Below are 22,811 nucleotides of genomic sequence, written 5' to 3'. Positions count from 1 at the left end.
CGCTAAGGTACATATATTTTATACAAAGGAAATTATTTTTAATTGGGTGACAAATTTTTTATCTTGGGATTCAAACGAAGGTAAATTTGTTTTATTTTTTACTGAGTGAACTTTGAGTATTTTGGAAATAAAATAAGGAAGATGATTTTTTAACAACTAAATTTTGACAACTTTTTCTTACAATTTTAGATGACATCTTTTAAGTGATCGCTCATTTTTTCATTTTTCTCATTTCTCGTTATTTTAAAACTATTTAAAAAATGTTACATAAAATTATAAGAAAAAGTTGTCAACATTCAGTTGTCAAATTATCATTCTCTTTAAAATAAAGAAGCATCATCTTTTACCGGTTTAGTATAAAGTGGAAAACTGGTTAGATGTGACGATGCTGATGTCTAAAATCTGTTTTAATAATACGTCTGGTTTAGGTATGTGGTATATGAAACATGATGTTGTTACTATAATTTCGACGAATGTTAAGATAGAGAGAATATATGTCAAAATATTTTGTAGATACAATTAAGATGATTATTACTTGATTACGTACTCTTGACTTTCTTTTTTCATAAATTGTGTCTCTTGACAAAATAAAACAGGATTGATTATTGTATGGTTGAATTATGTATTGTCCATTCACTTCTTGTTTTTCTTTAATCTAGACGACGAAAAGTAAGAAAATAAAAATTTAAAAAGAAAATTTAATTATAATAAAATTAAAGTTGTTTAGGTTAAATAAAAAATGAAAATGAAAATAGATTATTATTTATTATTGGATATTATTTTTATTTATTAGCTATTATTATTATAATATAAAAAGCTAATTGCTTATGTATTCCTTCTTTAGGTTTTAAAATTCTTCTTATATCTCTCATTCCATTAATTGTCATTTGAAATCACTTGACACAGTAATTTTATTTACTTATCTTTATCAAGAGAATAAATATGATTTATCCTCAAGAAGACATTATATTATGAGTAAGTATAAACATCAATTAAGTTAAACTTAAAATCTATCCAAAGTTAATAATATTTACTTACCTTATAATAAACTTAGAACAAAATGGTTAAAGGGAATTGTTTGAATTTAGGTAATGAGTCTAAAGAATTAATGTAGTCAAACATTACTGCTATTCTTGCAGGACTGTGACAAAGATAACATTGCATTTTTTTGTAGACAATGAATGATGGTGAAGAAGAAAATAAACGAAAGAGAATTGCAAACAATTGAAACGAAACAGGATCTATTTAAGATTACGAGCCACTACTGCTTTTCACCTTTGTCATCATCAAAGCTGCAACGAAAACACTATATTTATGTAAACACAAGTAATTAATGTTGCTGTGTCGACCTCATAATTGTTAAATGGTTGTCGGTGTAATTTCATTAAACCGCTCGAAACGCAAATGAATTAAGCGGATAGTATGGGAATGTTGTTGCTAAAGCACCAACCAACTTTTGGAATTTTTGTAAGCAATATTTTGACTATTAAATTTTGATAACTTTCTCTTATAATTTTAAATAATAGTTTTTAAATATTTTTTTATTTTTTTTATTTTTTACTTTTAATATTTTAATACTATTGAAAAGATAACATCTCTTATTATAAAAGAAAATTGTTAACATTTAATAGTCAAAATATTAATTTATTTTTGTTAATTGTACTTATTATTATTATTACATTTTTTTAGACTTAAGCAAGTTCTTTTAGATATTTTGATATTTTTTTTTCACATGGGAAATGGTGTTTGAAGCAACAAAAGGGCTTGCCGACTGTTGACTACAAAGAGGGTAATGGGCGGTGGAAGGTGTGGGACATGGTGGCAGTGATGGGTGAAAGTGAGTGTCAACTTTGAAGAAAATATTGGAAGAAGAAAAATAAAAATCTTAACCACCATGTTTAGATTTTACTCATTTGTAAGTTAATTGATTAAAGAGATAATTTAGATTGACTTGAGTAAAAGGCAAAACTCGTATTCTAGGATATGTTAGAATTGAGATGGAGGTAATAATAGTTATGAGGACTTTAATAATGATGATACGATTTGTATTTATATAGATGTTTTTTTATTTATTTATATAGGTTATTTAAAAATATAAAATATAAATCTCACCTCACAAATTGATTTTGTATGATTAAATTAGGTTTCAAGTTCATTTTTTAATATGATATTAAAATCATGGTTAAAGTCTATCCTAATAATATTTGTTTTTTGTTCGATCCATTATATCATATGTTATTGAAAAATTTGTTTGTTAGACCTATTGTGTCACCTACTATTGAGCCGCTATCAGACCATTCATTAATATCTAGTCTCATGCATAAAATATACATGTCTCGACATGAGTAGGGATGTTGAAAATCTCATATCGACTAATGGTAAGATAATTTCATAAAATATAAACGAATGTAAATCTTATTTTATAAATCAGTTTTATAGATTTAGTTAGACTCAACATCTTCAAAGATAAAACGATAAAATTTTCATTGAATTATTAGAACTTTTAAATAACATGTTACCATGTGATAAAATCTTGTCATCGATCATAGAAGATCATTTGTTCAATGAGTTTGAAATAAATAAAAAATGATTTTCGTAATACCGGCACATTGCATAGAAAATAGTTTAAATCAATGTAGAATTGTCCACAATTGAAGGATAGGGGTAACATTAGTCAAGAAAAAAAAATTGGTCCTCGTATAAAAGGTTTTATAATATCTTCTAATAATGTCAAAGTTTAATTGATTGTGGATGAAAAAAAAAATGATGAAAACAAAACCTTGTGTGACATGCAAACAGAGAAAAATTATGTATATGGTTTCCTGAAATCTTTGTCCATGTTGAAATGAAGAGACAGAAGAGAAGAAACCAAAAGATACGTTAAAAATGGTTCACACAATCAAAGAGAGATGTTTATCTTAACACTTACTAATTTAATGAGTCAACAATTATCATAACCAAGTTTTTATTTTGTTGTATTCAATTATTCTAATCTTATAAAGTATACATGCATCATTAGCCATTTCTAGTTATTAGTTTGAAGGAAAATAATATTTGTTGATTTTGTTTGTTTCATCATAAGTTTGAGAATAATTGAAAAACAAAATAAATGTGTGTATTTGTTAAAACCTAAATTACATTTTCAAGTTTTGCGTTGCGATAAATGTAAAACATGCAAATAAGAATAGCAATTACAATAAATTATTATGATGAGTATATGTAAATTATATATCTTTTGTAGAATCATTAAACAATAAAGAATTTGGACGAGAGATTAAGATAAGACATGAATGTTAAGGATAAGGATGATAATGTGGGTTTGACCTAGCGGGTCGACCTGCCAAAAGAATATTGGGCGGGACATGATATTGAGCTTGATGATTTGTAGAAGTTCGGCCTGCAAAAGTCCACAACCCAAACGGATTGACCCGCTGGCCGTATAAAAAAATTTGCATTTGTGTATATTGGTTACTTTCATTTTGAGCTTATGCATGAACGTTTCAAATTCTTGTATGACTGGAAAAAACAAGTATTATGTATTTTTTTAATGTGCTAAAATTGGAAAAATACATTGCGTATGTCAAAGTATGAATAATATGATAAAAATGTTAAATTATTAATTTATCATTCAACTTTCCTAAATTTTTGCTTAATTTTAATTTGTTAAAGTTTTTCAATTTGTTAAACATTGAAAACTTTATAATATTTTTTTTTCTTTAAAGTTGGGCTAGCCCATGAACCTGCATTTATGCGAAACGGGTTAATTTTTTCCACCCATATTAAAAGTACAGAATAAACCAATCTAACCCTCATTTTGCGAGTCAAGTTCAAGCCGGACCTACACGAATTAGTCCGGTTCATATTACCACTTAGAGAGTAATTTGTCTGTTCCAGAAAATCAAAAGAGAAAAAGGAAAATGGTGAAGAATGGATGTTAGTATCTCTTCCATTTTTAATGTTGTTGTGGGTTCAATACACTTAATGTGGCCCAAAATCCCAAAACTCACAAACCATACGCCATTTTTAGTTTTATTATAATTGGAAGGGAAGAAAAGCTTAAGAAAAATAAATAATTATTTCCATAAGTTAAGTTGATATGCAGAAATCCTTTGATACAATTTTTTTTTTTTAATTTATGGAAATTTTACTTAATTTGTTCATCTGTTTATTTATTCTCTCTCATAGAAGTCATTAGGAAGAAATTGGTCCAAATAAACTTATATATCCTCAAAAATTAATTTAGAATGAAGTTAGGTGTTTTGTTATCTTTTATTCCAATAAAATTTTAAATCATTTTTCAATCCTTTTAAAACACGTGATTTCTGGTTTTAGTTTCTGTAAAAGATTTTTCTTTGATTTTCCATCTTCTGAAATTTCAAATCACCGTTCTCTCTTTCAAATATTCATTTTAAGATCGATAAATCACATTTATTTTCCGATATTAAGAGTTTATTTGATATCCCACACACTGTTATTCGAAAATTACTAACATAATTAATTAGTATCATATAAATAATTGACATAAAAATAGTCATTTTTCAATTTAGATAAATGAAAAATATTAATTTTTACACCAACAAAATAAAAACTCATCCATTGACTATGAAAAAAAGTTTTAATTAAACGTCTAAAAATAATGAGTATTAATGTATAATAATTTTTGAAAAGTAAATAAGCCAGGTTGAATATTTTGCATTTTTCACTTTCTTGAAAAATAAAATGATGAGAATTATATTTTCTGGATTTAAATTTGAGCAGTATGGTTGTTAGGACAAAATATGGCAGTGCAATAATAATATTAAATCTTATTAAAAAGAAGAAGAAGAAGAAGTCTTTAAGAACACACATGTATAGTAAAACTAAACCCAGAAACAAGAAACCATAAGTATAATATGAATCCTTAAAAACTACACAAAACACAAGACAAAGACAAGATTTTCTAACTTAAAATGTGCGACCATGTCTCAGATTGGTGAACCACAAGAGTAAGTGATGTCACATGCGGCTCCAACGTTGAGTGTGTACTGGTGCACGGGTCTGACAAGGAAGGGTGGCAAGCGAAGGAGAAGTTCACACACACATTGGTTGTCGACTTCCTTCGCCCAGCGGCAACAGTTTTCTTCTTCAGGCGTCTGGTGGTGTCTGTGACTGTGTCCATGACGGTGGTTATGTCGGTGGTTATGATTATGGTGCCTCTCTCCGTCACCTTCTGGCGGTGGAGGAGAATCTGCCGGTGGCGCTCCATGCCTGAACGGCAACCTCGAACATGCATAGTTGACCAGTGCAAATTGTGATCCACAGAGAGGACGTGGAGCCTTTGCCACCGGAATAAGTGGCGGTTTTAGTTGGCTCTCCGTCTTTGGTGCTAATGCTAGCAATAACAGAGCCACTGTTATTAGGTTCAGAATCTCCATGGATCGTGTTGTTTTTCTCTTTTTCAATGTTCATGTGATATGTTACGAACCCTTGGAAGCTGCTTATATACTACTGTCTGTGTTCCTAGGATCTTTTGGTGTTGCTGTTATAAAATGTGTTGTTCTCCAAGAGTGTTCCCTTGTTTCAAGTTTCAAGTTTGTCATGTTTTTTGTGTGTGATGAAGTTTGTTGGTGACAGGGCAATGGTTTTACTCCAATTACCAACCTACCTTCTTCCTCCACAATTTTTTTAATAGTTGTTGTGTGTTAAAGGGTGCTTGCGTTAATTAATATGCATCAAGATTCAACATGCAAAATTTATGAGGATAACAAAAATGACTTGGAAATATGTAGATATATAAACAAAGGAAATAATTTTTTAACAATTAGATTTTGTCAACTTTCTCTTATATCTTAATGTGTTATTTTTTAAATGGTTTCTCATTTTTATCTTTTATTTTTTTCACTTTTTTATATTTTTAAACTAATTAGAAAATGTCAGAAATTTATAAAATTTGGTTGTTAACATCCTTATCAAATGTTTAGGATTTTTTTTTCTTAGTACTTCAATATTTACATCAACATCCTCCTCAATGAAATAGTATCGTCGTCTATTATTGATTTGTCTAAGTAAACATTTATTTCATTCTTATCAACAATAGATCTAGTTTCATCTGCACTTTAAAATTTGAGAGTATATCACATTAATTATCAAAACAAAATAAAAATAATATAAAAAAGAATCAATAAATATAAAATATTTTAGAAATAATTTTTAATATGTTATGCTTACTTCCTTTGATACTTAAATGAGATAACACAAAGATTTCATTAAATGACAGGTAAAAGAAAAATTAAGATTGACAAATTCTTTATATATTCTTTAAATAATATTTTAAACTTTTCTATCCCTCATTTAATTTTGTGTTCATATATTAAAAGATCCAATATTTTATAGCAAAAAGAATAGTTCCAAAATCTAACTCCTTTCCATACCCGAAGTAATCTATAGAAGAACTTATATTATTAACTAAGGCTTTTACTTCCTGCACCACCTCCGCAATGTTTTCCTGCACCCCTCAAATTTTCACATTGGTCATTTTATTCTCTGTAAAAGCGATTTCTAACTTACATATTCCAGAGCAAGTTTTTTGAAATTTTTGGAACAGAATTTTCAGAACACATGAAGTGTATTTCGGGACAAGCTTTTGGAATGAAATTTCTAGGATAAACTTTCTTAAATGCATATAATAATATCTTTTGGAACAAGTTTCATGCAACAACCCTAGGCAACATGTAATGTATTCTGGAAAGAGCTTTTCATAACACAAGAAATAATTTTGGAAAAATGAGTTTTTTTCACATTTTCTCTCCTTTTTCCTATACAGGAGTGGTGGTGTGATGCAATAATAAAGGATATTTCAATATTTGTTTATTATTATGAGAGTATAGTTAATAATTACTTCAACAATTTTATCAGACTTCTCTTTAACTCACATTCAAAGTCATTAAAATCTCTGCCATGTGCTTAAATTGAAAAGGAAGTAGCAGGATCTATTGAACATTTCCTTTCCAATAAAGATGATAAATTAATCCTGCACACTAAATTATCATTTTAAATACGAGAGCCATCGTTTAAAAAAGTCAAAAAGTTTATTTTAGTAAAATTTTTTGAACATTCTGTTTTATCCACTATCTCAAATCATTATCAAATCATCCATTTATAAACCCGTGTATATATCTCGACATGAAAGAACATGTTGAAAGTCCCACCTCGACTAAATATAAAATAATTTTATAATATATAAGTGAGGTACAAACACCACCTTACAAATTGGTTTTATGGAGTTGAGTTAAGTTTAAACCCACTTTTCTAGAATAGATATAGAATGAAATAGGATTTGTTACAGGTATAAACTCAAAGTTGTGAAAAATGAAATCTTTTTTCTCTCTATTTGTTCTGGGTGAGTTAATGAAGTGACTCCATTTAAACGGGCTAGTCTTACACAATCCACAATAAACTTGGCCTGGGCCCAACACAATAAAAACGTACCTAAGTTCCAGTGACCACAGATAACGACACATTCTATTTACGTAACAAAAGACACGATCAAAATGATATAGAATGGAAGGTACATTTACATTTTCTTAAATATTATTATTGTTATCCTCGTGATGGTGCGTGTTTTTTGTTTTGTTTCTTCGCTACATTAGAGGGAAGTGTGAATTGTAGTTACTTTTTTTGCTTTCCTGAAGTGTAAGCAACAGAGTATGTTGCATGAGCTGAGGGTGGGTATGAGGGAGTTCCGACCAGGGAATTTCGTGTACGATGCTGAGGATATTCCATTTGGGACTCTGTGGTGGTTCCTTTATGCTGGAATTTCTTGCTTGCTTGTTCTCTTCGCTGGGATTATGTCTGGTCTCACTCTTGGATTAATGTCTCTGGGTCTCGTTGACCTTGAGATTCTCCAGCAGAGTGGTTCCTCCACCGAGAAGAAACAAGCTGGTACCCCCCGACCTAACATTCTCAACCAGATATTATATTATGGTAACCTCGTTCTTTTGTTGTTTCTGTCTTTGACCTTTTGGTTCACACTTGCAGCTGCTATTTTGCCGGTTGTTCAGAAGCAGCATCAGTTGCTTGTCACCTTGCTTCTTTGTAACGCCTGTGCCATGGAGGTATTTGCATCTTGGTTTTTGGGAATTCTAGTCCTTGATCAAATGGGTTTTCTTTCTTTGTAAAAGTAATTGCTATCTGATTACACTGCATAATGGGTTTCTTACTGATCAACGGAAGTGTTACCGGAAGTAAATATGTTCTTATGGTGAATTTTTTTATCCTGATTGTTTTGTTGAAGAAATTGTATAGCCTGAACATTTTAATTGTTGCCCTTTTCTTCGGAGGGTTTAATTTAATAGTTCAATTCAATCAACCAACCATCCAACCAACCATCCGACCTACCAACCTACCAACCAACCAACAATTGTCTATTCTTTCAATAATCAAAAAGGCAAAAAGGTACATGATATAGTACAGTACCTTGAATTTAGAATTCGGACAAGTTTTGCTGGCTTGATTTCCCCATTGGAGAATTCTTGGGATTTTATTTTGCACTTCAGTATGGTGTTCAAAGTGTTACACCCGTACTGCTTGTAAATTATATAAGGTAATTATTTAAAGAAGATTATAACTTCTCTACAAAGTCATTTCTTGTTTAACTGAGTCAAAGTCATCATATTTATCTGTACAGCTCTTACAAAAGTACAATGCTAATGAAGTCAGAACTTAGGGTGAAGAAACTGAGAGAAATCTCTGTTCTGAGTTTTTGGATCAGTTTTAGAATAAACCTATTATTAATTTGAAAAAAATCCTGACAAACCTTGATGTATTCAAAGAATTGTAAATATGTGCCCAATGAATAAGTTTATACTGTAGTCAGGTTGAAATTGATGGCACCTTTATTCTCTTGTTCAACAAGAATGATGATCCCAAAAGAGAAAAGAGCTAAAAAAGCCAAATATAACAGATGTCACAGAACCAATAATTTATGTTAACATTGCTTTTGGGTTGCTGATATTATAACAACTAATAATTATTGGCGGATCCTTCATTTTGGTGTTTCCTTTCCTGCCGTTTTTGATTTTGCAGGCACTTCCAATTTACCTTGACAAAATTTTTCATCCGTTTGTGGCAGTACTGTTATCTGTGACTTTTGTTCTCGCTTTTGGAGAGGTACAAATATTTTTCCATTCCAGATTTCTGGCATCACACACAAGTATTTAAGCAGAACATTACACTGACTGTTGTTACAATGCCACTTTGGCATAGGTTATCCCACAAGCTATATGCACGAGATATGGGCTCTATGTTGGTGCTAATTTTGTGGGGCTTGTACGTGTTCTCATGATCATCTGTTATCCAATTGCTTTTCCTATTGGAAAGGTAAGGCCTATGCTTGTCTAAATTCTAATTTTAATTGAAGAAATTATATGCAAATCATATCATTCTCCAAGCCCCAATATACTGTAAAGGTGATACACAAATTCACCCACCCATTACAATGTTGCTTATTGTTTTTATGACTCTGATTATGTATCTATATGCTCAAATAGATTTTTCTTTCAGTTTTCCTAATTACTAGTAATGCCCTATAGTAAAAGAGCTTCTGACAATTTGGATTAGGTTATCCAAGGTTGAACCATTCAGTAGTCATGTTAAACTGTTTTATTTTTGTTCTGAAGACATATGCTATATAGTTCGTAATAGCGGACATTTTTATTTAAAATAAATTGTGGCTTTTGTAGATCTTTACATTTATGCTTCCAGGTTCTGGATGTTTTACTTGGACATAGTCATGCATTATTTAGGCGAGCACAGTTGAAAGCCCTTGTTTCAATCCACAGCCAAGAGGTAATCTGTTTGAATCATGACCATTTTGTATAGCTTTTTAATTTATTACTATGTTAAAAAACAACTTTGATACATTTTATAAAGAAATGCTGATTATTTCTCCATTATAAATTTTCATTTTCTTCAATTGCTTATGTTTCCCTTGACTTCTTTTTCTTTACCATTGAAGGCTGGTAAAGGAGGTGAACTCACTCATGACGAGGCAACGATTATCAGCGGAGCACTAGATCTCACGGAGAAGGTAGCTACTGTTGGTTTGGAAAAAGGCATTCTGATAGTTCTATCTCTTGCCATATCTATATGTAACAAAGTGTTTGACAGTTGTCATTTCCTTAAAGACTCCCTACATCAGAATATATGAATGGTGTGAAATTTGCTTCTGATATACCTGGAAAAGTAAAAATATACTGTGCCAATGAGACAATATATGCCCCTAAATGTATGATGGTTGGGCTCTGTGTTTAAAGCCGTAGAATAAGACTATCACGAGTGCCTAAGTTAGGAGAGCATGTTATTCTGGCAAAGAAGTCTATGGATGTGTTATAATTTACCCACTCTTTCAGGACAATCCTCTGTTTTGGTTTCAAAATAAATTTCAAACCCAGATATATGTATTATATTGGCTTGATTTTATAATAGAAAACATTTCTACATCATTATGCAGACTGCTGAGGAGGCCATGACACCAATTGAATCTACATTTTCCTTGGATGTGGCTTCCAAATTGGACTGGTGCGTTTTTTTCTGTTGGCTTTTCTGGTCAGATCGATGTAGCAATCTCAGAAGGCATAGTTATTTCTAACCAAAGTATTGTGGAATGTGCATTACTTGATTTCACTTACCCGGCACAGTTTCGCCTCACTTTATTGGTGTATTATTAAACTAAACTCGTGTATTTGAATTATATGCATGAATATTTTTCTCATTCTTTTTATTTTGCATGATGTACATTGAAGTGACAGAGCATGTAAATCAATGAATGAATTTGTAAAAGCAAGATATGTTGCAGCTGTCCAGTACGGACAGAAAATTATCTGCTGTCAGGAATGTGCTGTGGCATTTCTGTGTTATTAACTAATAACTACGCATACACTCTTATATATATAGAGAGAACGGAATGTAATTGGCTGCTAATACCAATGACTGTGTTTGAATTGATGAAAATGAATGGTATGAAGTGAGAGGAAATGGAATGATATTATGTTCCATTGTTTGGTTGTTTAAATTAGGATGGAACAAAATGGAACTTCATCAAATGCATTGCACTGCATTTCATTTCACCCTAGGGTCCTTTATAAATTTTTAATTTCCCTTCAATTTTGAATGTAGGCATTGACTAATTATTTTATATATTATATAGTGAATTGGAAAAAGGTTTATATTACTTAATATATGATGTTACAAGTAACATTAATTAGTACTTCAGATATTCAGTTAATTCCTGCGCTTAAGTATCAAGTGCTGCTATATTTATCACTTGATTTTCTTATGCATATGATATATATTTGTATTTATTGCTGATTCAGGGATATCACATTCCTTATTTCTTTGGACTAATTAAAAAAGGCTATCCTTTTAGTAGAGTAGTTAGTGTGGGGTTAATTTTCAATAGTGCACCGTTTAGTAAGTTAAGGTAATTGATTTTCTTTAAAACACCTAGTTACCTTTCCTTCTTATGCCCCATTACCTGTCATTTGGCCTACATATATTTTGAGCTGAAGTAAGATTTTTCTTTCTGCTTAATCACAGGGAAGCAATTGGGAAAATTCTTTCACGAGGCCATAGTCGTGTTCCTGTATACAGCGGAAACCCCAAAAATATAATTGGCCTCTTACTAGTGAGTTTTTACACACAGTGAATCCGAAATGCTTAAAAAATGTTTTTCCGGAACTAACTGCTAACAACATTTTACCACTCAATTTGCTAGGTAAAGAACCTTCTTACTGTAAGAGCTGAAACAGAGACCCCAGTCAGTGCTGTTTCCATCCGGAGAATTCCTAGGTTTGACCAATGGTTACCTTATACTTTGTCTGCCTAACTCATTCAGTCTACTAAACTGTTTTTCATTACTAATCCAGAGTTCCAGCAGATATGCCTCTATATGATATCCTCAATGAGTTTCAAAAAGGAAGCAGTCATATGGCAGCTGTAGTCAAGGTTACACGAGAGACAAAGTACCCTCTGGCAACTGCTAACATTGAGAAATCCAAGGATAAAGAAGTCATAAAGCAGAGTTCTCAACTAACTATGCCATTACTAGCCAGGTTTTACGAGAAATCAGAAAAGGTTGTCAATATTGACAAACTCTCTAAGCATGCTGCAGAACAACAATTTCAAAAGGATGTCACTGCAACAAATGGTTCCCACCACTCTCTTGACAATTTTGACGATGGGGATGAAGTTATTGGCATCATTACCTTGGAGGACGTGTTTGAAGAACTCCTTCAGGTAGCCTCCACTTGCACTAATCACAGCTCGGTTATCCACTTTTATTATTGTCCATTTAAGATTACCTTAGTTACATGGGATTGTTGTGCATTATTGGTGCATCAAAAACAAAGTACCATTTGTTTTTCCTAAGAAGGAAGAAAATTTTCTAATAATTTTCCTCCTTGCAGGAAGAAATTGTGGACGAGACTGATGTGTATATAGATGTACATAGAAGGTGATATAAACTTTTTAGCTTGTTTTTCTTCATCTCTATTTCCATAGCTTTTAAGTGGAAAATGAATATAAGAATAAGGAATGCATGATGAATTTGGCAGAATACGTGTGGCTGCTGTAGCAGCTGCTACATCTGTGGCGCGGGTTCCTTCTGGCCGAAAGTTGGCAGGTCAAAAGCCTGTAGTGACTCAGAATCAGGTTTATGGTTTCTATCTCTCTAAATTTTAGATTGGAGTGGAAATATGACAATTTTGGACTATTTCTACTAAAAGTTTGGTAGAACTTAGAAAGAATTAATATTTTTTTTGTTAAATAACGTAAAAAATGGGTTGGCATTTGGAAATGGTATTTTAAAAGTGAGTTTAAATAATTTTCTAAGAGTAAATATATCCATGCTTATAAAAAATGTAGCAAGTCTCAGATGAAATTAGTCCTACAAATTTTGAAAGATATAAAGTCATACGAATACAAAATTAAAAGAGTGCCTACTACCAAGTCAATTTTCTATCCTCTCATGCCAATCTTCAGGAAAAGTTTACTTTCCATGCCAAGTCATTTCAAGATATTTTCATGAAAGATCATTGAAAATACACTTGAAACTTTTATGCTAGATGCTTCCATTGATACAGTTCTGGTTACAGTTATAGCACTATTTAGATATCTTGTATTGAAATAACGTTGCTTTTCCTAGGGAAATTAAGCGATCAAGAGAAAGTTCGAAGAAGTTTGTGAAGGAATGATTTAAATTAAAGAAGAATATTATTTGAAGATCTTTTGAATCAGACCACCCTTCCTGTATATAGTTGTGTGGCCATTGGTGTGTTTGATGGCATAACACAGGAAGGAGATGTTGGTCATACATTTTGTTTTTGGAAGTCTTTTTATGGACATGTAGGTCCAATAGTATCAAAGAAAATATATTATTATCTTTTACACTTTTGTTTTCTTAGCAATTTTTTATAATTAATTGTTGAGAATAATCTAAGTGTAATTCTAAATCTCACAGGTAAAGATGATAAAATTATAAACTATATGAGATGAAAAATCTATAAATTTAATGTTTTGAGGTTTTTAGTTAAAAGTGGTGTCAATGATTATGTAGGTTTAATTTATGTCACACGTATATAATCTCTCCCTAAACAAACCCTTCAGAAAAAAAGAAAAAAGAAAAAAAAACATCATTAATCACACCTCTTGCCTATCATATGGCTGGGTTCCTTTCATGCTGAGGTGAGATTGCTGCATCTAATTAATTTTCTGTATGACTTCATTGGTGCTGTATTGTCTGTCACTAAGCTTTTGATGTTGGAGTGAGATATAGTATGACAAAGATGATGATTATGGTGGCAAAAGAAAATTAGGATATGAAAAATAGTTGTTTCTCTTAACAGACATATACCAGTATCTTGGCTTTGGCTGTCTCCATTTATTAGAAGAAAATTGTTGTGTCGCTTTCTGTTCACGTGAACTGTTCTATACATCATTCAGCCACTTCGATACAAGTAGTAGGCTTGCCTTTCAAATCTTTTTCTCTGCTTAGAGCAAGTCTTTCTACAACCTCTTATATTTATTAAAGTAAGCCTCCTAGATGTGGACATTTTCAATCTCTCCAAAAATGACTTTGTCATTCAAGTGTTCTGAGTTTGGAGTTATTCAATTGAGTATTGGAGAAACAATTATAAGGTCATTAAGGTGATAATTGTTAGGTTTATAGAGGAAGTTTTAGTAAGAAGATACAACACCACTGAGACCTAAGCCCAACCACCCCTTCTCGTATCGGTTCTGATACCACTTGTTAGGTTTATAGAAGGGGTTTCACTAGGGAGACACACCACTAATGAGACTTAAGTCCAACTACATCAGACATTGATATCACTCTCAACCCAAAACCTTAAAGCAATGGGTTTATGGGTATTTATCTTTATATAATGTTCAATTTTTTCATTTCTAGCCAATGTGGGACTTAGACTCACTTGGATTCCTAACAATAATATGTTAGGTTTTATATAGGGAGAAATCGGATAGATTAGACATCAATAAATAAAGGAATTCAGAAGTGATAAGGCGACTTAGTAGTTAGATGAAAGGAAAGGGAAAGAAAGAGAAGGAAAGGTCATGAGTTTGATTTTCCTACTAAAATTTGAAAAAAATAAGATTGACTTCTAGAATTTAGAAGAGAGATTCGTTTAAGATATTAAAATAACATTCAACTAAAAAGTTTAAATTAAAATATTTATGAGTCGTTTTACTTGTATATTGTTTTTTTTTCTTAGTACAGGACTTTTAATTTAAATTAAATTTATTTCATAATCATAGATTTTGTTTCCACAAATTGGGGTTATAATTGGGGTGATACATAGTAGGTGAGGGTGTGGGTTTGGTTGGTCGAGTGCAGTGCTAAGATTGCGACCAAACACCATGTTGTCTTCTTTTAGACGAAAAATGTCTGACAAAAACAAAGGGCTTCGATTCAATTCAATACTCAAATTCCTTACACTGTGCAAGATTTTGGTCTACATTTTAACGGTACACACGTCACCACGCATCTCGTTAGAATAATAGCCTAAAAATTTATATTCTTTATTTTTTTCTTATTGCAAGTTCAGCATGTGATTGCCTTTTGCCACTGTGGAATGTCACTTTAAATCCACTTTTTCTGTGTGGATGTAAATAATTTGCACCACAAATTATTTTTCATATACTTTACATTCAACTCAATTATATATATGCATCGAAAGAAAAAGAATGGAAATTCTGGTCAAATTGTACTATAAATTAGGCTGCCTGAAAATTATTTATGAAACGTCTCTTAAATAAGTAAAAATTTCACAATTCTAACAATATAATAATAATAATAGTCTTGAAATCTTCTTCTCGATTATGCATAATTATTCTTCCCAGAAAACTTTGCATTCGGAGAGAGAAACACACCGTGTTCATCTAAAATATTTTTGTAAAAGAAAATATCAGATCTAATTGCAGTTAATTTTTTTTTTTAATTTCATGAATTTTGTGTTTGTTTTTCTCAAAATTTATATATCTGCTAATTTGGATCAATATATATTAACTATCTATGAAGTTAGTAGAATAGTGTGACAATATGATGTACCATATTTGTGTTACAATACATTATTTTTTTTTTTCAAGAAATGAATAGTATCCAAATTAAAATTTCCCAATATCAATTTCAGACATTAACTTATCCAACAACTCAAAATTAATGTAGACAACAAAATTTATGATACAGGTAGAACTACTCCTACTGTCAACACTCTATCTTTTTGAATCCATCCGATCATGCAACATTTGTTATCCCCGATTCAAATTCACCATTCACTAATACTTAACAACAACAAAAATTGAAAATAGGAAAAGAAGTATCTAAAGCCTTAATATTGTAAAATATAATGAATGGTGAACAAATTTATATATAAGTCAAGATATTTCTTTGACTCAAAATAATAAAATTATAAATCTTTATTTATATTACATTTGTTTGAGTTTGTCCCAAATATCACTAATGGGTCTTTATGGAAAGAAATATTAATGAGTGGAAGTGCAAATCTTTCTCTTTATATTTTTCTCAGATGTATATAATTTCAACCCAAAATTTTAAAGTAATAAATTTATGAATCTTGTTCTTTATATATTGTTTCACTTTTTCATTTCTACTTAATATGAGACTTATATTGATACATACATTCCTAACCGAGGTTGTTGGAAATCTTAGATTGATTAGAGATAACATTAATTTACAATATATAAGTGAGTGCAAGTCTCACCTTACAAGTTGGTTTTGTAAAGTTGAATTAGGTTTAAATTCTTCTTTTTAACATGGTATCAAAGTCATGAGTTAGAGTCTATCATAACAAAGTTTGTTATTTGTTATGTCTATCACTCAAACGATTATCGGATCACCTACTAATGTATAGTCTCACGGTTAAGATATATATGCATCGGTGTGAGAGAGTGTAAGAAATCTCATATCGATTACAAATAAGACTAATTTACAATATTATACAAGTAGGTGCAAACTTATCTTACAATTCGATTTTGTAAAATTGAGTTAGACATAAGTTCTTTTTTTTAATATGGTATCAAGGTCACAAATTGAAGTCTATCCTAGCAAAGTTTTTATTGTTGTTGGTTTATTGTTCTACCTGTTATTGGATCGTTATGAGATCACCTATTAATATTTAGTCTCAAACATGGAATATATATATATATATATATATATATATATATATATATATATATATATATATATATATGTCTTGATTTGAGAAAATGTTAAAAGTTTCACATCAACTACAAATAAGACTAACTTACAATATTATATAAGTAAGTGTGAACCTCATTTTACAATCCGTTATATAATATTGAATTTTAAATTTCTAGTTCTTAAAAAAGATGAAAGGTTAAATTTCATGAAATTAAAAAAAATATATTGGAAATAAAAAAAAATGTAAGTAAAAACATTATTTCTTGTCACACTCAACGACATAAAGCATTACAATCACTTAAAATCGAAAACAACAAACAAAAGGCACAGCGTGATCCTTCCCCTTGTTGCATTCTAGCTTCTGAAAGTATAACCATATTAAAATAAAATAAAATAAAAATCTTAACACGACCAGAGGAAAAATGAAAACGACTATAATATAGAATAAATTTTGTAATAATAGAGTAATTTCTAAAAATGCTTATTAATTCTACACCATTGCAAATGAAATGGGAGATCTTACCTTAGATTGGAAAGATACCCCTTCTAAAATTTGAAACTGCTCAAAAGAAGCTACATGATTCGTTTTCTATGCATTAACTGCTTCAGATAGATTAACTTTATAAAAACGAAGCCATTTCCAACACTCTATTTTCCAGAAACATTCCAGAAACATGAATGGATGATAAATTCATAATGTTATACCCTACCCTGATCTTGATGAAACCAAAAAGCTACAGTAAAGATTGAAGTTAAAAAGTGAGTGTCATGTCAAAACTATAATCAATGAAACTGGGGCCAGAGGCCGATTTTACAATCACTTCACCTTAGAATCATTGACTCCTTTTCTTCATACATACACTGATATACACATTAATCACCAAAAACATGGTGAATTGATGAGCAAAATTTGGTAACATGCAGTGGCAGCAAGCAGCGACATCATAGTGTGTAAGAAAACCAAATTACTCATGCCAGCACAAGAGCAACACAGTGCATCTCCAAATGATGTAAAGCCTGGTCCTCTGTTGGCGAATGTACTTGGAACAGCGTCCCCAAGGTCGAAGCTTTGAAGCCCTGAGTGATGAAAACATGGCTGAAGTTGCTGTCATTGAAACTTGGTAATAAGATGGGTGTTGAAGTTGTGGTTGTGGTCCCAATGGTGATATATAAATATATATAGGGAAAGAGGTTGAAAGGTTGAAGATATGAGTGAATGAAATTTGTGGTGGATTGCATATTGTGGCCCGTGGGTGTGGAAATAGGACATGTCCCACTGTCCACCTAAGATATCTAAGTGACACCTATGACCTTGTCTCCTTATCGCCAAACCCATTTGAGAAGGACTTCTCATCCACTTCTACCAAGTAAGACTCTTCCATGTCCCCTCCTTAATCGCTTTCCCTTAATTTTTCTACCGTGCTTCTATTCACCTACACTGTTTCTATATTTATCTTCAACTTCTTTTCTTATTTTTCCTTCCATTAATTCAGATCTTCTCACACACAACACTTATCATTTCTCTTTTTCTCTCTGTTACAACTGTTCACCAATTCTACCTTCTCATCATTCATGGAATATCTCCTTCTCACTTTGTTTTCCAGTTGTGGTATGAAAATCCAACACCGTATTCCAAAAATCTTGGTCTGGTTTAACTCAAAAACAACCAGAAATTGGTTAAGCCCATACAGTTGTCAACAGGTAATCACCGTGTGTATATATATATATATATATATATATATATATATATATATATATATATATATATATACACACACACACACACGTGTTTTTGAGTTTATATATTTTTCATATATTAGTTATACTCACAGAGAGATTGTGGTTCTATATGGTTATAACAATGGTCTCACACATATAAGACATTTGATAGAAGTGACCATTTTTTGTTAGAGTTATGCAGATCATTCCAAAATAAGGCATTTGACACCACTCTTAACCAAAAACCTTAAAGTAATGGATTTATGTGGATCTTTTATTTTATATAGTGTTTAATTTTGTCTTTTTTACCCACCACTGTTGAGTTTATATATTTTTCATATTTTGGTTATAGTCAATTGACAAATTATAATGATTATGACATTGGTCTTACACATATAAGACATTTAACATCACTTTTAACCCAAAATCTTAAGTTAATAGGATTATGAGTCTTTCATCTTATGTAGTGTTTAACTTTATCTTTTGTGTCTAATGTGAGACTTTAACTCACACTTAGACTAATCCCAACAATCAAAATATATATATATATATATATATATATATATATATATATATATATATATAGTGATTGTTCCTAAAGGACTCAAATATGTTAAGTTTGGGATATATCTTGGTTCAATCATGCATGGAGATGAAATTACGTATATTATTGAGAGGATTTGATGAGTTTAATAGCTGAGTGAGTTTTGAGAAACTGTTTGTTCATCTGTCACATGATTCAATGTGTGGAGAGGGGACAGAGGGGATAAAGATTATCTAAAGACTTCAATTATAGTGAGAGAAATAAGCATTCATAGTTGATGTAAGAAGGATGTGATCTTTTTTTGTTTTGGAATGAAAGTTTGAAAAATATAGAGATGATTTAGATGTGCTAATATCTCTTCATCGAAGGTTTTTCGGTTTATATATATATATATATATATATATATATATATATATATATATATATATAAATTTCAAATTATGTTTTAAAGAAGCCTTCATTTTCTCATTTTTCATGTGTTTTTCTGAGACATGTCTACAAACCATTTTGTTCTTTTCATTTTAAAGCCAACTATTTATCAGATTAAATGTCATTAAAACTAGAAATATATTTTTGATAAAATATTATATGGAGGAAGAGTTTGATGGTAGTTTGATAATTGAGTACATAATTAAGATTGTTTTCTTAAAGGGATCAAAAATATGTTTTTTTGGGATGGTTGAAATTAGCAGGAATTTTGATGTTTAATATTTATTTATCTTTGTCATCTGTATATGTATTATTAGGCCATATTTTGTCTTATTTTCATGCATTAATAATATGAGTTATTAGTAAGTTAGGTAATTAAAAAACAAATCATAGATTATAAAGCCTGCTGTTTGAGGATTGATGGAATAGGAGGGTAGATAAAAAAAATGGTTAAATAAGTTTCTTTTCTCTAATCTATTGTAAAAAAAAGAGTTTTTTTTTTCTAAATTAGATTAAAAAGTATTTTGTTCTATTTTATGAAAAGTATATAAATCATTCTTCCTATATATGTGGAGACTATAATCCATTTATCACATAAAAAAACATCTACACGTGTCATTTATTGAAAAAAATATATTTTATATTACTTTCATTAAATGCAAAAATTAAATATTTTATAATTTAGTTTAGAAATAAAACATTTTTATAATATTTTGAATATAAAAAACATATTGAACTCATTAAAAAATCACATACGAACCACAATTACTCAAAGATAAATATACTAATAATTCGGGGTAATTTCACAAATATATCTTATCTCCACTATTCAAAATTCAAATTATAGTTAGAAATTTCATATTTAAAAATAAATATATAGTATAGTAACTTATTTTATTATTAAGTTTATTTTATAAGATTATTAAATATAAATTCTAATATATTATCTTTTACAGAATTTTCTCTAGTCTAAATCTTCTAATTTTTGTATATCAGTTTTTGCCAAAAACTGAGATACAAAATTTTTGCTAATTTAAAATTAAATTAGGTAGGTTAGAAATAGAAGAATATGGTGCTCATGAGTCGTGGGCTAAAGAGATCTTTAGGTAAATAATTAAGAGTCTTTTGTAATGTTACGAAAAAAAAAAACAAAAATGTTTAGCAACTATATAATATTATGAAACGACAATAGGATTTTTTTTAGCATTCAAGATATTTACACCCAGTTTATGGCAATTGTTGCGTTTACATCAGTACCTTTAAATTTCAACTTTTTAATTTTTGAAAAACAACAAAAGATTATTGCAAAACTTTATCTTCTAATTATTGTTAAAAAGAAAAATTGAAAAGAATGGAGAAAAAGGAGGTTCATCAATTATTCGAAAGCATAAACTACTAAAGAAAACTATTATGTATAAAACAGATAAAATTGATTAAGTTAAAAGATCTCCGTGATAAAATTGATTATGTTTTCTGTCCTTCAACTTTCAATGAAAATTGGAATTAGTCGATCTTCAAAACTTTGGTCCAATTTAGTCTCTCAACTTTAAAATTGTGTGGATTTAGTCCTTTTAACCAAATTTTGTTAAGTTTATTTGACGTTTCAAATGTGTTTCATGATAGTTTCTTAGTTAGTATTGAAGTAAAAATGTGTCAAACGGTATAAACATCTCAAATGTTATGATGAAATGTGTTTGAAACGTTAAATAAACTTAACAAAATTTTCTTGAAATGACTAGATTCACGCAGTTCTAAAGTTGGGAACTAAATTGGATCAAAGTTTCGAGGAGAGACTAATTCCAATTTTCACTTAGAGTTGAAGGACAAAAAACATATTTAACCCTTCTTTTATTTATCGTATTTATCTCTTACTTTATATTTTTTTATCTTTTAAATTTGTTTGCTTTATTTTACCTCTAATCACTTTTATTATATGGTATTTAGATGTGATTTATATTTATGTTCATTTTGCTTTTGAGACCATTTTACTGCTTTCAAATTAGTCTGATGCTATTTATAATTTTGCAACTTATTTCATGAAACTCACATTACTTTACGATTACATATGTTTCCTTACAATTATTGTCCTTCAAACCAAGTTATTTCAATTAATATTTATCATTTCCCGCATTTATTTTATTTTTCAATTAAATTAAGAGTGTGTTTGGATAGAGTATTTTAATGAAGTAATTCATTTTTTTGAAGAATTTAAATTTCTTTCTAATGAAATGCTTTGTTTGGATTGAGAAATTAAAAAGCATTTCAAATGCAAGCATTTTTTTGAAGAATTTCAATTAGTTAAATTAGTAGAAATTCAAATACCCTCAAAATAGGTGGAATTTGAAATTCTTCTCACTCAACCTCGCATTCTAGAAGATCCGGATGAGCACGATGACCCAGACGTGCCTGACGACTCGAACGGGCCTAACGACCTAGACGGGCCAGACAACCAGGACGAGCCCAACGACCTAGACGGGCCCGACGACCCAAACGGGCCCGATTACCTAGACAGGTTTGTCGACCCAAAAGGGCCCGACGATCCAGACAAGCCCGATGACCCAGACGGGCCTGATGACCTAGACGAGCCAAACAACCCGAATGAGCCTAACGACCTGAACGGGCACGACGACCCAAATGAGCCCAATGACTTGGATGAGTCCTTCCAAATCATTGGGCCTGTACACCCAGACGGGCCCGAAGACCCGTACGAGTCCGACAACTAGGATGGGCCCGAGGACCCGAACGGGCCTGACGACTTGGATGGGCCCAACAACTTGGACATGTTCGACGACCCGGACAGGCCCGACGACCCGGACGGTCCTGATGATCCAAACGGTCCCGACGACTCATACGGGCCAGACCATCCAGACGGGCCCGACGACCCAGACGGACCCGACAGTTTGAAAGGGCTCGTACGAGTTATCGGACTCGTTCGAGTCTCGAGCCCGTCTAGGTCGTTGGGCCTATCCGGGTCGTCGGACGTGTCCAAGTCGTTGGACCCATCTGAGTCGTCAGACCCGTACGGGTCCTCAGGCCCATCCTAGTCGTCGAACTCGTCCGGATCTTCGGGACTGTCAGGGTGTACGGGCCCATCTGGGTCATCGAACCCGTCCGAATTTTCAGGCTCGTTTAGCTCGTCGGGTCCGTTCAAGTCCTCGGGCCCGTCCAGGTCGTCGGGCCCGTCTTGATCGTCGACCCGTCTAGAGCATTGGGCCAATGACCTAGACGGGTTGGTTAGTTTTTATTGAAAGCTTAGGGTCTCTATTAGCAAACCTTATAGTTTTAAGTGTCAAAATCAAAGTTAAAGAAAAGGGTATCAAATCTTCAGAGGAAACTCTTACAACTTAAGAGGATTTTAAGGCACTTCTTTTAAGTTTCTCGGTAGTTAAAACCTTGCTTCTTTTAAAA

At 31.2% G+C, this 22,811-nt stretch overlaps 2 protein-coding genes across 3 annotated transcripts; one reads left to right on the top strand and one right to left on the bottom strand.

The window, feature by feature from the left end:
• Positions 1 to 4,796: 4,796 nt before the first annotated feature.
• Positions 4,797 to 5,444, bottom strand: LOC114163367. The gene has a single exon (XM_028047688.1). It carries the CDS (start codon positions 5,412 to 5,414, stop codon positions 4,965 to 4,967), a length of 450 nt encoding a protein of 149 aa, XP_027903489.1. The 5' UTR covers positions 5,415 to 5,444; the 3' UTR covers positions 4,797 to 4,964.
• A 2,033-nt stretch (positions 5,445 to 7,477) lies between these two features.
• Positions 7,478 to 13,466, top strand: LOC114191722 (DUF21 domain-containing protein At4g14240). 2 transcript variants are annotated; one of them, XM_028081084.1, is made up of 14 exons: positions 7,478 to 7,546; positions 7,671 to 7,920; positions 8,017 to 8,093; positions 9,064 to 9,147; positions 9,244 to 9,357; positions 9,742 to 9,825; positions 9,995 to 10,066; positions 10,490 to 10,557; positions 11,575 to 11,662; positions 11,753 to 11,826; positions 11,904 to 12,273; positions 12,444 to 12,490; positions 12,591 to 12,687; positions 13,191 to 13,466. In XM_028081084.1, exons 2-14 carry the CDS (start codon positions 7,686 to 7,688, stop codon positions 13,227 to 13,229), a joined length of 1,449 nt encoding a protein of 482 aa, XP_027936885.1. In that variant the 5' UTR covers positions 7,478 to 7,546; positions 7,671 to 7,685; the 3' UTR covers positions 13,230 to 13,466. The 2 variants fall into 2 exon arrangements, with proteins under 2 accessions (XP_027936885.1, XP_027936893.1); XM_028081092.1 differs by lacking the exon at positions 7,478 to 7,546 and having other exon boundaries at positions 7,581 to 7,920; positions 13,181 to 13,466.
• Positions 13,467 to 22,811: the final 9,345 nt, after the last annotated feature.

Source organism: Vigna unguiculata, chromosome 1 (genome assembly GCF_004118075.2).
Source record: "Vigna unguiculata cultivar IT97K-499-35 chromosome 1, ASM411807v1, whole genome shotgun sequence".
Taxonomy (NCBI): domain Eukaryota; kingdom Viridiplantae; phylum Streptophyta; class Magnoliopsida; order Fabales; family Fabaceae; genus Vigna; species Vigna unguiculata.
Note: the sequence above shows the minus strand (reverse complement) of the source record. Positions and strands in the feature narration are given on the sequence as shown.

What these genes read in the sequence shown, in the direction of transcription:
- LOC114163367 (XM_028047688.1), bottom strand. Translation starts at nt 5,414, where the DNA reads ATGGAGATTCTGAACCTAATAACAGTGGCTCTGTTATTGCTAGCATTA.
- LOC114191722 (XM_028081084.1), top strand. Translation starts at nt 7,686, where the DNA reads ATGTTGCATGAGCTGAGGGTGGGTATGAGGGAGTTCCGACCAGGGAAT. An exon ending in TTTCAATCCACAGCCAAGAG is followed by an intron (nt 9,826 to 9,994) that starts GTAATCTGTTTG and finishes TTACCATTGAAG; the next exon opens with GCTGGTAAAGGAGGTGAACT. An exon ending in CTGTAGTGACTCAGAATCAG is followed by an intron (nt 12,688 to 13,190) that starts GTTTATGGTTTC and finishes AGGGAAATTAAG; the next exon opens with CGATCAAGAGAAAGTTCGAA.